General features: G+C 40.7%; 1 protein-coding gene across 3 annotated transcripts; it reads right to left on the bottom strand.

The window, feature by feature from the left end:
- Positions 1–411: 411 nt before the first annotated feature.
- Positions 412–5,082, bottom strand: C1H1orf162 (chromosome 1 C1orf162 homolog). Of its 3 annotated transcripts, none has more exons than XM_025353759.1 (6): positions 4,923–5,082; positions 2,875–2,922; positions 2,057–2,126; positions 1,496–1,590; positions 1,150–1,274; positions 412–941 (listed from the first exon to the last, which is right to left on the bottom strand). In XM_025353759.1, exons 2-6 carry the CDS (start codon positions 2,909–2,911, stop codon positions 801–803), a joined length of 468 nt encoding a protein of 155 aa, XP_025209544.1. In that variant the 5' UTR covers positions 2,912–2,922; positions 4,923–5,082; the 3' UTR covers positions 412–800. The 3 variants fall into 3 exon arrangements, with proteins under 3 accessions (XP_025209544.1, XP_025209552.1, XP_025209561.1); XM_025353767.1 differs by having other exon boundaries at positions 1,150–1,199; XM_025353776.1 differs by lacking the exon at positions 1,496–1,590.
- Between the last annotated feature and the right edge of the window lie 10,616 nt (positions 5,083–15,698).

The raw sequence follows: 15,698 nt of genomic DNA, 5'->3' as shown, positions 1-15,698 counted from the left end.
GGTGAAACCCCGTCTCTACTAAAAATGCAAAAAATTAGCCGGGCGAAGCGGCGGGCGCCTGTAGTCCCAGCTACTCGGGAGGCTGAGGCAGGAGAATGGNAAAAAAAAAAAAAAAAAAAAAAAAAAAAAGATATTTCATTTAATCCTCATACTAAACATTAGTGGTAAGTGTTATCTCTGTTTTCAAGATGAAAGACTTGAGCCTTGAAAAGTTTAACAAGTTTGCCTAAGTGAATGCCACTAGTTGGTGGCATAGCTTGGTACCTGCACCCCAGTCAAATCTGAGCTTGTTTCCAAGTGCCATCACTTTTGGTGGTGTTTTTGGCTGTGAATGAGCTCTGCACTTTTAGTCTTGACCTCTGGAGAAGGTGGCAGGAACAGACAAATAAATAATAAAGACAGAGGCAGCACTGTGGGGGGTTTGACTTTATTTGAAATTCTTGGTAGACTGTTCATTTGGTTGACTCCTCCCAAGTTGATTCATGATGCTGGGTGAATATTCTGTGCACTGACCTCCGTACCACACACTTTGGAAGGGTCCAAGGAAGGCAGTCTATGCCCCCAAGGGGCTCACAGGCTGTCAGTTCAAGTGGGAGGGCCTTCAATCTTTGCTGTGGCCAGGAAAAGACTGACCATTGGTGTCCAAAGCTGCTGGATAGCATTGCCAGATCACACCTAAACAACTCGGACTGCAGTTTCACACAGGTGGTGATCCAAAATTTGTAAAAAAGGGAAAGTGATGTGTGAAGATGGGGCCGAGATGAGAGGAGATGGATTCAAGCCTCGTTGGAAAAGCCAGGTTAGTTTGTCACTTTAATTTGAGCATAGACAATGGGGTCAAAGTCTGCAGAATGGTTCTCAGCCAAGTGATTGCTCTTATCTTCTGAGAGTTTGAAAGTCATGCTGGCATAGGTAAGTGATTCTCCTGGGATGGATGAAAGCTGCAGAGGGAGAAAAAGGAGGAAGGAGTGAGTTCAGTTTAGAGCAAAAAGGTTGCTCTTTAGAAGCAACCTGAGCACTTTGGTCAAAGAATCACTTGCCCAGTGTCTGGAAATCAATCTCACCATTCTAGTAGATAATTCAGAGTATGGAGGGGAATTCCAATGATGGTAGCCCTTCAGTGTCGCCAAAACAGTGTGGTCATCTTACCTTGGCCGGAGGATCTGAGTGAGGATCCGGGACCGGGGGCTTGGAGTGACCTGCCATGGTGCCAGAAAGAAGAGGGACCCATCTCAGCAATGGGCCTGGGGAAATGGGAAACCTCTCCCTCCGATCTTGGGTGAAGGGTGGGGTGGGGAGGGGGTGTTGGCAGGTGGGTGGGGGCAGGGCAGAAGAAAAATGAAGGGATTTGAGTCTTCAGTCTGCAGACAGTGTGGGCTAAGCAGGTTTTATCACACTGCACCCTCCCCTACCTCCTCCCGTTACTCACTCATAGCTAATTCTAGTATCAATGGCAGACAGAGAAGGGCTGTCCTATCCCTTGGAGACCACTTACATTTTCTGTAGCTCTTTATGATGAGGAAGATAAAGGCTATCAGCAGCAGCGTCAGTAGAACCCCAGCACAAAAGGCAAGGATTAAATGGTTTTTGCTGTTTTGGCAGAGAAAGGCAGAGGATGAACTGTTGGGCTTTTGAAGGTCTTTCCTAAAGAGTGAAACCTTTCCCGCCTATGGATGGACTCCTGAAATTGTTTTCACACTGACTAATGAATTTTCACCCAGTGGTTTTCAGCTTTTGCTTTTGAGTTTCACATCCATTTGAGGCCTCAGAGAAAGCTGTGGCCTCTTCTTCTCCCCCTCCCTCAACCCACACAATGTTCATAATTCCCCACCCAGCAAATTTTACCTATAAGCTTAGGGGATCCATGGATCTCTTGAAGCTTAGGGGATGCCAAATTAAGAGCCATACTCCTGAGATCACAAACTGACTTTTTTCTTTTACTGTTTCTAGTCCTTTCTCCCCAGTCTCCCTGCCCAAGTCCCTAAGCCAAGGATGTCAACATAACATCAAATCCTATGTGGTACAAGATGAAACAGATGGGAGAATGCTCATTTACTTGTGGTGGTTAGAGAGACACGATGCAGGGCTAGTTGTTGGGGCTGCTGTGGAGAAAGGGCCTTGTTTTTCTACAAGAAAACATAAAAGGAATTAGTGTATTAGTGTATCTGTCACTTTTCATGATATCCTTCCAGCTTAAATGTCCCCACGTGCCCCATTCTACCCAATCAGCCAGTGGAAATTAAGGATGGGCCTGCAACTCTTGCAAAAATGTGAGAATGTTGTTTTTTAGATTCCAAGTACTTTTACATGAAAATTAGAACTGGAACTTAAAAATCAGCTACATAAATGAAATACAAGCCTAGTGTCCCTTTGATTAAAAAAAAAAAAAATCTCATGTGTTGCCCTCCTCAAAGAGTTTAATAGGAACCGCTGAAGAGATGTGCTCCTTCTGACCTAAGGAAAGCATCTCCCAGCTAGGGAGAAACAACAAATGCTTGCCAAAGTCCTTGGGGAATTTGACCTTAAAACCGCTGCCCTTTTTTGTTTGCTCTTTTTGCAGAGCAGCTATTACCAGTGCATAGCCAAAAACAGTCACAGTGGTTTTCCCAATGCCTACACCACAAATAGGGGAGAATGACCCACCTAGTTTGATATTGAGCAGAGACACTCTACTCAGATTTGGAGGGCCAGGCAGGTCTCTGTGATTTCCCCCTTTTACCCCTCCTGGCATTAGATTCTGTATCCTGGTAAAATTGGATTCTTCCAGCTTCAGAAATGCACTAGCTAGTGCCTTTCCATTACAGCCCTTCAGCACAATTTCTAGTTATTTTAACTCAGAAGTGAGGCAGGTAATTATTCCTGTCATAAACTCACCAGTGTAGGGTTTAGATGTGGAGCTAATTCCTCCCATGCTGTCATCCCCTGAAAAAAAAACAAGGTATCTCTTAGAAAGCTTGGAGAGGAGAGCCAGCTGAAGGGCCAGCTCTGAGACTGTGATTGTCATATAAGAGTAGTAACAATGAGAGGCAATTTGTGGGTGTTCTAGTGCCATCAGTGGTCACAGACCACTCATCAGAGGTCAACAACTCTGGTGTTGTTTCTGCAGCTCAGCAGCCAGCCTTCAGATTTGCAGGTCCAGAAATCTGATCTTATCAGGGCACCAAGAATTGACTGATTTCTCCAGAACTGATTCCCACCAACCAACTCACAGGAGACTGATGTATAAACTGAAATAACATAAGGTACATGTTGGTGCAATCAGCGAATTTTGCCTATCAGGGGAATATATAAGAATGCCAACGAAAATCATAATTTCGCTTGATAAGCACTGAACTGAAGTAAGTATGAGAGAAGATGAATGGATGATTTTTATGCTGACTGCCAACTGGGTCTGATGTATCAGTCTTACTCCTCCCTGGCATTGCTACATAAACTTTGACAAACTTGCTCTTGGAGACCCTTACTCTAGACCTCATTAGACACTTCTAATCTGCTCACGTATTATCTTCTCAAGTCTGCCAATAGTCTTGTTTAGGCTTTATATCAAAATGTATAAAGCATCTAAAGGCAGAAAAGTGAAATCACCCAAACTCCTACTACTCATTAATATTTTTAGTGTCTTTCCTTTTAGTCAGACTTCCATGCATTTTTTAAAAAGCTAGTTGAGATATTTCTTTTTATAAGAGGTTATATCTTCCTTTTATATTTAGCATTTTGCCATAGACATTCTTCTATGTTACTAAAAACTTTTTATAACATTTTTAGTGGTGATGGGTCTTTCTGCTCTAGCTATGTACCATAACTTGCTTAACAAATTCTCCACTTGATAGAATTGTTTCCATTTTTATTTGAATCAATTACAATGAAACAGATATTTTTATGCATAAAACATTGTATGCCTCCCTGATTTTTTTTTTTTTTTAGGGGGCCAAAATGTTACTTCATATTTAGGCAAACTCATGGGAAAATGTTTTGGCTTTGTTTTTTCTTCTATATTTAAGGTCATTTCTTTAAACAAATGTCATCAATTATTTATTGTTGTATTGTTCAGTTCTCATAAGTTAACTTCCAAGTCCTTGGACCTGTGGGAGGGTTGGGAGGACACCTCATCTCCCTGTACCTGTTACAATAGCAGCAACAGCAACATTACCAAGTACCTTACAATTCACCAAACATTTTTAGATCATGCAATGTCAGATAAGAAAGGGGCCAACAGGAAAATATGGTGAGGAGTCTGAGCCATGAGAATAGGAAGCCCACAGTCTTCAGCAGAATCGGCAGTGGTAATTATTCTGACACATTTTGCTCCTTTTCTAACTTGTACATCAATGGTGCTCTTTGCAGACCATCATAATATATTGACATAATATTCTTTAAATATTGACATAATATTTTTAAAATATTGAAATATACGTTGGTGCTAAACAGAATATGAGCTTACACTAGGCTTTGCCACTGGAGAGGTGGAAGAAGATAGGATCATAGGTTTCTGTAAAATCCTGAAATTCACTGCAGCAGTTCTGAATTTACAAAAATGTTACCATAGCCGTTGTGAAAACGTTAGGCCACTCCACCCGAACTTTCACATAAATGGACAAAATCATCACACACAGGGAAATAGTTACTCACAAATCCAGGCCAAGAAAAGCAGGAAATACATTTCCCTTTAAGCACAACCTAAACATTTGGCAGAAGCATAAATTAAAAGAGAAGCGGTGCTATATATACTTTTTCACGTTTCATCCAGCATTGGAGAATCTTACTGACTGCTGTAAAATCCATCAACTAAATAGAACCATTCAAATACAACCCTTCCCGCACCAAATAAAACAAGTGATAGAAGCCACTAACAATTAGACAACACTTTCTTTTGGTAAGTGATTATTTAATCTAGATTAAGAGCATGTGGTAAATGCATTTACCTTTCAAGAAAAAGTCCGGTCATACGACGCAATCGTCTAAGATTGAGCATTTCACTTGCTTCCGTTACCTCTCCTATGTTTCAGAAATGACGAAATAAAGATTACTGCCCCTGCCACTTCCAGCATCACATTGTATGTCGCAAAGATCCTGTCTAAACTCAAGGGTAGGCTTCCTCTTTGAGGTCAACATTATGATTTTTTCATCTTTCTTTTGTAACTTTTCTTTGTGTCTGACACAGGAATGCCAGAATGTAAGGAGCTAAGACAGGTTTCTTGCTAATTAAATATTTACTAAGTATTTACTTTAACCACTGTGCCAGATTTACTGTGGAGATCGCATCACTATGACATTATTATTGCCATCAAAAACCTTATAATCTCATCTATTCTAACCAGGGAGATGAGGCTGATAACGAAAAACGAAGAGCAAACAGTGTTAAGAGTTAAGTACTAGCTGTGCAGACTTCAAATGTGTTAAGAGTATGAGATCCCTTCAAAGGGAAGGCGAATCATTTCTTTATAAATTTTTCTGTAAAATAATATTAATAAATATACTAATTAAGTAAATGCTATAGGCCATACAGTGGGCTGGTGTTATAGGGTTTTTTTTTTCTTTTTTTCTTTTTGAGATGGAATTTCATGCGTGTTGCCCAGGCTGGAGTGCAGTGGTGCAACCTCAGCTCACTGCAACCTCCACCTCCTGGGCTCAAGCAATTCTCCTGCCTCAGCCTCCCAAGATTACAGGCATGCGCCACCATGCCCGGCTAATTTTGCATTTTTAGTAGAGATGGGTTTCACCATGTTGGTCAGGCTGGTCTTGAACTCCTGACCTCAGGTGATCTGCCTGCCTCAGTCTCCCAAAGTGCTGGGATAACAGATGTGAGCCACCATGCCTGACCAGGTTATATGGGTTTAATAACTGACCAGGTTATTATAGGTTTTTTGGAGAGCAAGGCAGAAAAGTTCCTTGCCTCATGGACTCTACCACCTAATTGAGAAGAGAAATGAAAAACAAGGAAATGATAAGTCAATGACACATTGTATTAGGGCCATGAGGGAAAGAAACAGAGTGCTAGCTAGAGAGAATACACTGGGAGAACATCTTTGAGAAGATGGAGGACTGGGGAAGGCTTCTCTAAGGAGTGGACATTTCCACTTAGAGAACTTGAGGATGAGCAGGAGCTAGCCAGGCACAGAGTCTGAGGAAGAGGTTTTCAGGTGGAGAGAAGAGTAACTCACAGCTGGCAGAGCTGGAAAAATCAGGCAAGGATGTGTGCAGGTAAACCTGGAGCACAGATAGGCTTTGGATGGATGGAGGAAGAAAGGGCTGTGGGAGAAGTGTCCTAGGCCCAGGGTTGGTTGCTGAAATTCAAGTGATGTATTTCTAGGATATTAGCACAGTTCAAGAGTGGAACATTTTGACTGGGTGTGGTGGTTGACGCCTGTAATCCAGCACTTTGGGAGGCTGAGGCAGGAGGATCCTTTGCACCCAGGAGTTTGAGGCTGCAGTGAGTCACGATCATGCCGTTGCACTTCAGCCTGGGTGACAGGGTGCTTAAATAAATAAATAAATAAATAGGGAGGGGCATTTGGAGAGGGTGGGAGATGAAAAATAGTTGACATAGATGGATTTTAGCCAGATGGTGGGGAGCTTTAAATCCAAGCAAGATATATTTAAAATATTTTAAAAATAAACACTAAATCTTTTTGATTGAGATATAACATGGTAAACATAACCTTCATGACAGATTGTATCATATCATATAAGATAAATTTTGGGTAGAGACAAACTAGAGGGTATGGGGATATTCTGGGTATTGTGTAGTGAGGGTGTGGGCTGAAACCACAGGGATCATAAAATTGGAGGACATATAACTTGGGACCTGGATACGGGGAATAAAACAGTAGGATGAGTCAATGATTACTTCAAGTTTTCGAACCCCAGTTGCTGAGATAATTCATTTCTTCATTCACTTACTCCAAAACATTTATTGAACATTTACTATGTGCTATGTCCCATTCTAAGCTTTGAGGATATTATGACGAGCATGAGGGCCTGCCTTCATGGAAGTTTCACACTAGTAAAGGAGGCCCTTACCACACAAAGAAATGGCAAATTGTGATTGTTAAGTGTGCTGTGAAGGATCAGGACCCTGTGCCATGGATGCCTACAACAGAGGGGAAGAGGACCAGGGAAGCCTTCCTAGAGCCAAAAAATAAAACGACCCAACATTTAAACTGAAATCAGAAATGTGAGTTGGAGTTCCACTAGACCAAGAGGAAGGGAAAGTTTGGAGGGAATAGAACATTTAAAAACCCTGTGCCAGAAGGAGGGTAGGAAGTTGAAGGGGAAAAAAAAAAAAAAAAAGACTAGTTTGACAAAAACTGAAAGAGGAAGTATGTGAAGTGGCACTGGGGTGTGGGCAGGGGGTGGAGCATGATGAGGATGAGGTTAAATAGGCAGGAAGGGGCCAGTCCCTCACAACTTTTGTCTTTAAGAGAAGTGGGTTTATCTGTACTAAACATATTTAAACAAGGGTGACACGATCAGGCTTGCATTATGGAACAATCACTAAAACTGGAGCAAACAGATTGGAAGTTAGCCAGAATAGATACAAATAGACCGGTTGAGAGATTACTGCAGTGATCCAGTTAAGGAGGGTAATAGTAACGTGGACTAGGATGGTAGCAGTAGAGAGATGAAGAGATATATATGGATTTGAGAGATATTTAGGAAAGTGGCAGCAAAAACAATGGGGGATAAAAGATCAGATAATGATCAAAGATAACACCAAAGTGCAAGAAGGAGGAAGAGGAGCCAGAGAAGGAAACAGCAGTAGTTCAAGACTTAGAGGGAGGATTAACTAATTAATCAAACATTTACTTAGCACCTACCCAAACACCCTGCCGAGCTCTGGAGGTTCAATAATGAGTAAGACATAGTTCTTGACTTGCGGGATCTGTCTCTTGTAGAGAGAGAGATATGTTCATTCATCTACAAAAGCATGCTCCAGACTGGCCAGTCACAAAAATAAGCATAATGAAATATTGTAGATGTGAGACATCTGTACAGGATACAGTGAGATGCAATGAACAAAGGGGCCAGGCTACACGATAAGGAGGGAGGATAGGTGTCAAGAAAAGCCTCATAGAGGAGATAATGTTTAAGTTGCACCTTGAAAGATGAATAATTTTCTAGGCAGACTGAGGAAGGAAGTGTATTCCAGGTAGAGGGACAGGGTAAACAAGAGCATGCTTTGGCACAATGCTTGAGTTTGGGGAAATGCAAGTATCTCAGCATAGGTGGTGCTATGGGGAATGAGGATAGGATAAGGGTGGGGGACGGAAGGGGAAAGGCTGGAGAGGATAGATAAAACCAGGTAATGGCAGGCCCTAAACATACTTTACCCTTATAGGCAATGGAACGACTGCTGAAGAGGAGTAACACAAGTACATTTGGGTTAAGGCAACACAGTGTAGAGGGGACCAGTGAGGTGCCAAACAGTGGGTGAAGAATCCTTTGGTGTTGTAGAGTTCCAAGTGAGAAATTAGGATGATCTGAATAGAGGCAATGGCCATGGGGAAGAGGTAGAGTAGATAGGTGATGAGTCTAGTCATTTATTAGGTGTGAGAGGAAAGTAAGAGAGAGAGGGGAGGTGGTAATAACTACGTTTCCTGCGTTGTATCCATCAACTAACTTTGAGAATATAAAAGAAGGGGTTATAGGATTGAGAAAAAATAATGAGTTTAATTTTGGACACATTGGATTTGGGGTGCCAGTGGAACACTCAGGTAAAGATGTTGAGAGAGCAGTTGGATGCACAGATCTGGGGCTCACAAAAGAGATCTAGAATTGTGTGGTAGACAGTACTAGTTCTCACCAACAACCAGTTCTCCTCTCCTTCTTGCGTGGAACCTCCCTTGTCATGCAACAAGTTCTGGCCAATGGGCAGTGAATGAAGTGATGCACGTCCCATTTAGTCAAAACATTTAATTGCTGATGCAAGACCTCCTCTGACCCTCTCCCACAACAATGGAGATTTTATGATGGGAAGGTGAAGGTGAGAGTTCTAACCCTGGATCCTTGAGTCAGCATATGGAGGACAGTTTCTTTGGGGAGTCACTTGGACCTTCAATAGATTCTATATGAGCAAAAAGTAAACTTTTCCATATTAATCTACGGAGATTTTGGGTCGACCTTTTCTTTCTTTCTTTTTTTCTTTCTTTTTTTTTTTTTAAGGCAGGTCTTACTATGTTGCCCAAGCTGGTCTTGAACTCCCAAGCTCAAGCTATCCTCTCACTTCAGCCTCCCTAATAGCTGGGATCATTGCATCTGACACGTGCAATGTCACACACCTATGATCCCAGCTATTATCTCATCTCACTTAACCTAATCTATTTTTCCAAATATAATTTGAGATATAGACTAGGAAGTCACCAGCATGTATATGATAGCAGAAGCCATGGGAATGGATAAGGTAATCCACGTACAATATGTATTATAGAATGAGAATAAAATTCCTAGGATAGAACTCTGAGGAGCACCAAGATTTAAAAGGGAGGCAGAAAAAGTAGAGTCAGTTAAGGAAATTGAGAAGAAACAGTGACAGCAGAAATGGCATAAACGTATGTGATTAGGAGCCAGAGGAGGAAAGAAAGGAAGGAAAAGCTGTGGCCAACTGTGCCAAATGCAGCTGAAAGAGAGGCCAAGTAACATGAGGACTGGAAAGAGTTGACTGGATTTGGCAATTAAGAGATCATAATCTCTTTTGCTTAAGTAGCTTGGGGTGTGGTAGTAGTAGGAAATTTACCTTCAATGGGGCTGATCAGGAATGGAAATTCCCAGGCATATAGCAGATTAGGTATGTAAAGAAATCCTCTTGTTAAAAAACATAACACTTGTTGGATAAAATATTTTAAACACCATAATTTAAAAGCGCATGGCTAAAGTAGATGTGGGAAATCCTCAAAGAAATAAGAAAGTTGATTGAGACCTGAAATGGGTGTTTGCTCTGGGTTTGGCTACCAGTTTTTGGTGATCTGAAGGTTGGGTTTAAAGGCCATCTATGCAAGGTTAGGAAACCAAGTCTAGAACCTGCACAAAGGTGGCGATTTGGATTATACTCTCTGAAAAGGGACCCCTGGTGGGTGGACCAGGAAAAAAAAAAATCCACGCCACAGATGGAGATGGTAGAGCTCTTTGCTGCATTAGTTTTCTATTGCTGTCTAACATATTATCACACATTTAGAGGCCTAAAACAATACACATTTATCTTTTAGTTTCTTTCTTTATCTTTATCTTTTTTTTTTTTTTTTTCTTTGAGACGGAGTCTTGCTCTGTCGCCCAGGCTGGAGTGCAGTGGCGCGATCTCGGCTCACTGCAACCCCGCCTCCCGGGTTCACGCCATTCTCCTGCCTCAGCCTCCCGAGTAGCTGGGAGTACAGGCGCCCGCCACCTCGCCCGGCTAATTTTTTTTGTATTTTAGTAGAGACGGGGTTTCACCGTGTTAGCCAGGATGGTCTCGATCTCCTGAACTTGTGATCCGCCCGTCTCGGCCTCCCAAACTGCTGGGATTACAGGCTTGAGCCACCGCGCCCGGCCCCTGGCTTCTTACTGGTTGTCAGCTGGAGTCTGTTTGCAGGTCCTAGAGGCTGTTTACAGTTCCCTGCTTTGTGATTCTCTCCACAGGCAGTTCACAAGATGGCAGTTTGAATGCCACGGAACAGTCTCTCCAGCCTGTTAAGACAAAGTTGTATATAACATAATGTCATAACGGGAGTGACAGCCTGTCACCTTCGCCATGTTCTATTGATTGGATGCAAGTCACAGATTCAACCCACATTCAGGGGAGGGAGGATTATACTTGGGGTAACACAAGGGAGCAGAGATCATGGGGCATTATAGAATTCTGCCTGTCACACATGTTTATCACAAGCTTCGCTCTGGATAGAAGGGGACAAAAAGAAAAACAAAACAAAATACCTTTTCCTTGGACATTCCTAACCACAAACCTAACTTTAGGAGGTTTTAGGCCAGACTTTGTACTCTCTGTGGACCTCAAAATTCCAAGTTTAAATTGGTTGTTTAAGTTGGACCCTGGGAGAAGAAAATGCAAGTTATCTGTAGAAGAATGCCTCTTCGACCAGGTGTCAAAGACTTCCACAGACACATTTCCAATAAATATGAGCTAACAACAAGACAAATCACAAAAACACGAAAAGTAATCAAGCCATCATGAAAGAGACAGCAGAAATAACAAACCACAAAGGTTAGAGACAGAGACCTGCAAAGGCTGTAGGTATAAGAATGATCAGATCTAAAATAAAAGTATGCTCAATATTTTTAAGTAAATAAAGTGGATATTGAAAGTGTAATGAAGGAACAAAAAAGTACTAAAATAATCAGGCAAATTTGAAAACAAATAAGTAGAATGTAAAGATGTTAAACCTATCATTGAAATTAGAAATTGCTGTGTTTGGATGTGTCCCCTTCAAAATTCATGTTGAAACTTAATCAGCATTATGATGGTATTGAGAGGGGAAGCCTTTTGGTAGATGATTAAGTCATGAGGACCTTGCCCTCTGAATGGATTTAGCATCCTTACAAAAGGGCTCAAGGTTGAAAAGAGCCCTCTCTTGCCCTTCTGTCCCTACTGCAATGTGAGGACACAGTATGCCTTCCCACCAGAAGGTATAGAAGCAAGGTACCATCTCAGAAGCAGAGAGCAGTCCTTACCAGACACCAATCTGGCTGCCACCTTGGTCTTGGGCTTTCCAGCCCCCAGAATTGTGAAAAATTAATTGTATTTTCTTTATAAATTATCCAGTCTCAGGTATTCTGTCATAGAAGCACAAACGGATTAAGACAGAAATTCAATACTGGGGACAAATAACAAGTTTAAAACATTTGAAGAAAAAAATAGTGGACTAGAAATATAACACAGAGAGACAACAAGATAAAACATAAAAGAGAGATTAAAATATTAAAATTTCTAGAGTGATCATTATAATAGAAATAGAGTAACTCAAACTGTTAGAGAAAAAACAATTGGAATTAGTCAATCCAAAACAATGAATAGCAAAAACCAGAATAGGCCACAAAACAGAAAATATAAAATATATTAGTGGGAATGAATCAGAATAGAACAGTAATTGCTAATTACAATAAATGAAAATGGACTATACTTTTTAGTTAAAAGTCAAAGACTGCCAGATTGAATAAAAAATCTGCTATATGCTATTTGAAAAGATGTATCTAGAACTTAAAGAGCCATAAAAGTTGAAAGAAGGATGAAAAGTTACACCAGGAAAAATGTTAACAAGATAGCTGGTATATTCATATCAGGCAAAATATGGCTTAATGTAGACACTATTAGTTAAAAAAAGAGATCATCATTACATACTGATAAAAGCTTAACTCAGTGAGAAGAGATAACAATTCTAAGCTTATTTGCATATAGTTACTTAAACTACAAATTTATAAAGTAAAATCGACAGAACTATTAAAAAAGCCCCAAAACAAACAAACAAAAAAACGAACTTAACAGATCCACTGCCAAATTAGAAAATTTAGTTTACATTTCTCGGTATTTGGTAGATTAAGCAGACAAAATGTTGTAAGTATATAAATTTGTGTAATACAGTCAGTAAGATTAATCTAATAAACATATATAAAACCCTGCATATGTTATCTGGAGAGTACAGATTTTTTTCAAGAACACCTACACATTAAAAATTGAACACATTGGAAGCCAGGGGTAGGTAAACTTTCTCTGTGAAGGGCAGATAGTAAATATTTTGGGCTTTGTGGAGCGTATGGTCTCTGTTGCTATTACTCAGCTCTGCCAACATGGTAACAAAGAAGCCAGAGACAATATGTAAATGAATGAGTGTAGCTATGTCCTAGACTCCTTAGACTACTTTGATAGCTTCCTAGATGCTCCCACCACCTACTCTTACTGTTTTCTACAGTCTTACAGGGGTCAAACGGTTGTAAAAAGAAAACACAACAAAACATAAAGATGATTATGTAGCACAGACTGTATGTGGCCCTCAGAGTCTGAACTATTACAATCTGACCCTAAAGAAGAAAAGTTTGCTGGTAACTCTTTTAATACATTATCTATACTGACCTTGCATAAAGTCTCTTAAAAAAAGAACTGCCTTTCCATTCTTTTAAAAAAACATAGAATTCTCTAATATGGTCAAAAAGGCCATAAACGTGCATAATCTGGATGATCTACTTCTCCAGCATTATCTCCTGCACCCTCCCTTTCCCTCTCTGTGCTCCAGTCATTCATTTCTAGGGTTGTTTTTCAAGGTGCCATGTTCTTTCCTATTTCAGGGGTTTTGCACAAGGTATTAATATTCCCTCTGTTTGATGATCTCTCTTTTCTACAGATACCAATTTAAATATTACTTGCTCCAGAAGGCCTTTCATAATCTCCTACACTAGATTAAGTTTACTCACATATGCCCCATCACCCTACAGTTTTAACAATTGTAACCCTTATACTATTCAATGTCTAGATTGCTAGACTGTGAGGTCTGTGGAGATGACATATTTTCTTACCTTGATTTCTAGCAGTAAGCATGATACATGGTATTTTTTTAAATAAATGGTTGTTAAATGAGCTTCCTGTTCCTCCACTGAAAAACGTCATTCTTTCAAGGCCCATCTTTACCTTTCTAGTTTCAATGGAAGATGTTTACCTTTTGTTAATTCCTGTCATCTGAATATTATTCTTCCACTTAGGGATTTTACTATGTTTATCTTCCTTCACCATTTTCTTTTCCTTCTCTTCTTCCATTGACTTTTTCTTCATTCAAGCCTCTTGTCTTAAAACAACATTCCCCTGAGCCAATCTTTGGTTCCCTCTAGTTACTGGGGTGAGACATGTTCTGGAAATTATTCCATTTATGTCAATTTCTTCATTGCCATTCAATCCTTTTAACCCCATGTAATCTTTTTCTGTCCCTACCATTCAGCCAAACTACTGTAAGGGCATCAAAGACCTCTAAGCTCTTAGCTCTAATTGGCACTTTCAGTCCTTCTCTTAATCTTTCTCCCTAAAAAACTGGTTACTATTGACTCTTCTATAGATGAAAACTTCCACTCTCTCAATTTTATGACATTACTCCCCCCTGGTTTTCGTCCAATGACTGCCATTTCCACTTCTGCAGAATTCTTTTTTATCTGCCATGCCTCAAACATTGATGTGCTTTCATGGCTGTATACTTAGCCCTATTCTTTCCTTTCCTGAAGCACAGTTTCCCCTGTATTACAAATCAGTGAATAGTGCCTCCCTTTTCTACTCTCTCAAGCAAGAATCCTGAGTCAACCTGATTCTTTCTTTCTTCCGTAGTCTCTACAGTCAGGTCCTACAAATGTTACCTTTAATATTTCTCATCAATTCTTTCCATCTGTACTGCCAAGGCCTTTGGTTAAGGCCTTCAATGTCGGTTAGCCAGAATGATTCAACAGCCTAACTAGTCTTGCCTCTCCAAACCATCCTCTGTTGCTAGTGATTTTTCTGAAACAAAAATCTAGTCATCATTCCTATTGCCTGAAACTTTTGGGGGGCTGCCCTCTGTCATAATAAAATCCAACTTCTAAGCACAGCATTTAAGAACACTAATACAGGCCAGGTGCTGTGGCTCATGCCTGTAATTCCCGCACTTTGGGAGGCCGAAGCCGGCAGATTGCTTGGGCCTAGGAGTTTGAGACAAGCCTGCGCAACATGGTGAGACCCTGTCTCTGCCAAAAATGCCACAAAAATTAGATGGGCGTGGTAGTGCATGCCTGTAGTCCCAGCTACTCAGGAGGCTAAGGTGGGAGGATCACTTGAGCCCAGGAGGCGGAGACTGCAGTGAGCTGAGATTGCACCACTGCACACTCTGGCCTGGGTGACAGGGCCAGACTATCTCAAAACAAAAACAAAAATGAAAACATAAAAACCCCCAAAACCCATTAATATAAATTAAATATTTGTTATTTCACTCAAACTTGAGAGTTTTTAAAATGTCACACTCTGCTACATCTTTACAATCACAAATGCTGTTCCATCTTCCTGGACTCTATCTAATCCTTGAGACACCCTCTCGGCTAACTTCCAAATGGCAGCTCAGACACCATTTGTTTTCCGACCTGTCACCTTTCCTCTCTCTCCATGTTTTACTTGATCTCCTGAGGCTGAAATTTTTAAGCATTATTCATTCAGGTTAACAATTATTGATAGGATAGTTAGTGTGGTGGTTTGTAATGTCAGCTTGGTCAGGCAGAACTACATTTTCCAGAATTATCTTCCTTCAATGTTCTGTAAGTCACAAGTCTTGAGCAAAATTTGGAGGGTGAATGTGAAGCAGCAGCTGTTTTATAGCTAGCTGAACAACTTCCCATCCTTTCCCTGGATCACTCGTTTCTCTAAACCACGTGTTTGTGTTGGATATGGGGTTATACAGAACAACCACATTATCAAGGCCAGAGATGATACAAACTGCCGTGGGTTTGTCTGTGCTTGTTATTTCCACTTGTTCTCACTGCCTCCCATTTTACATCCATCTTCCCTTAACCAACTGTCGTGTGGACTTCAAGCTCCAGCATCAGAAAGAACACTAACAGCTTTACAGATTGTTTAGCTCCCACAACAGGGTAGTCAAATTCCTTATATATAAACATATATTCTGCTTCTCTGACTGAACCTTGACCTGGATGATGTATATGAGGGAAACATGAGGCTGGTGAGACTACTTAAAATGATGCTTGCCACACTCTCA

This window comes from Theropithecus gelada, chromosome 1 (assembly GCF_003255815.1).
Source record: "Theropithecus gelada isolate Dixy chromosome 1, Tgel_1.0, whole genome shotgun sequence".
Taxonomy (NCBI): Eukaryota; Metazoa; Chordata; class Mammalia; order Primates; family Cercopithecidae; genus Theropithecus; species Theropithecus gelada.
Note: the sequence above shows the minus strand (reverse complement) of the source record. Positions and strands in the feature narration are given on the sequence as shown.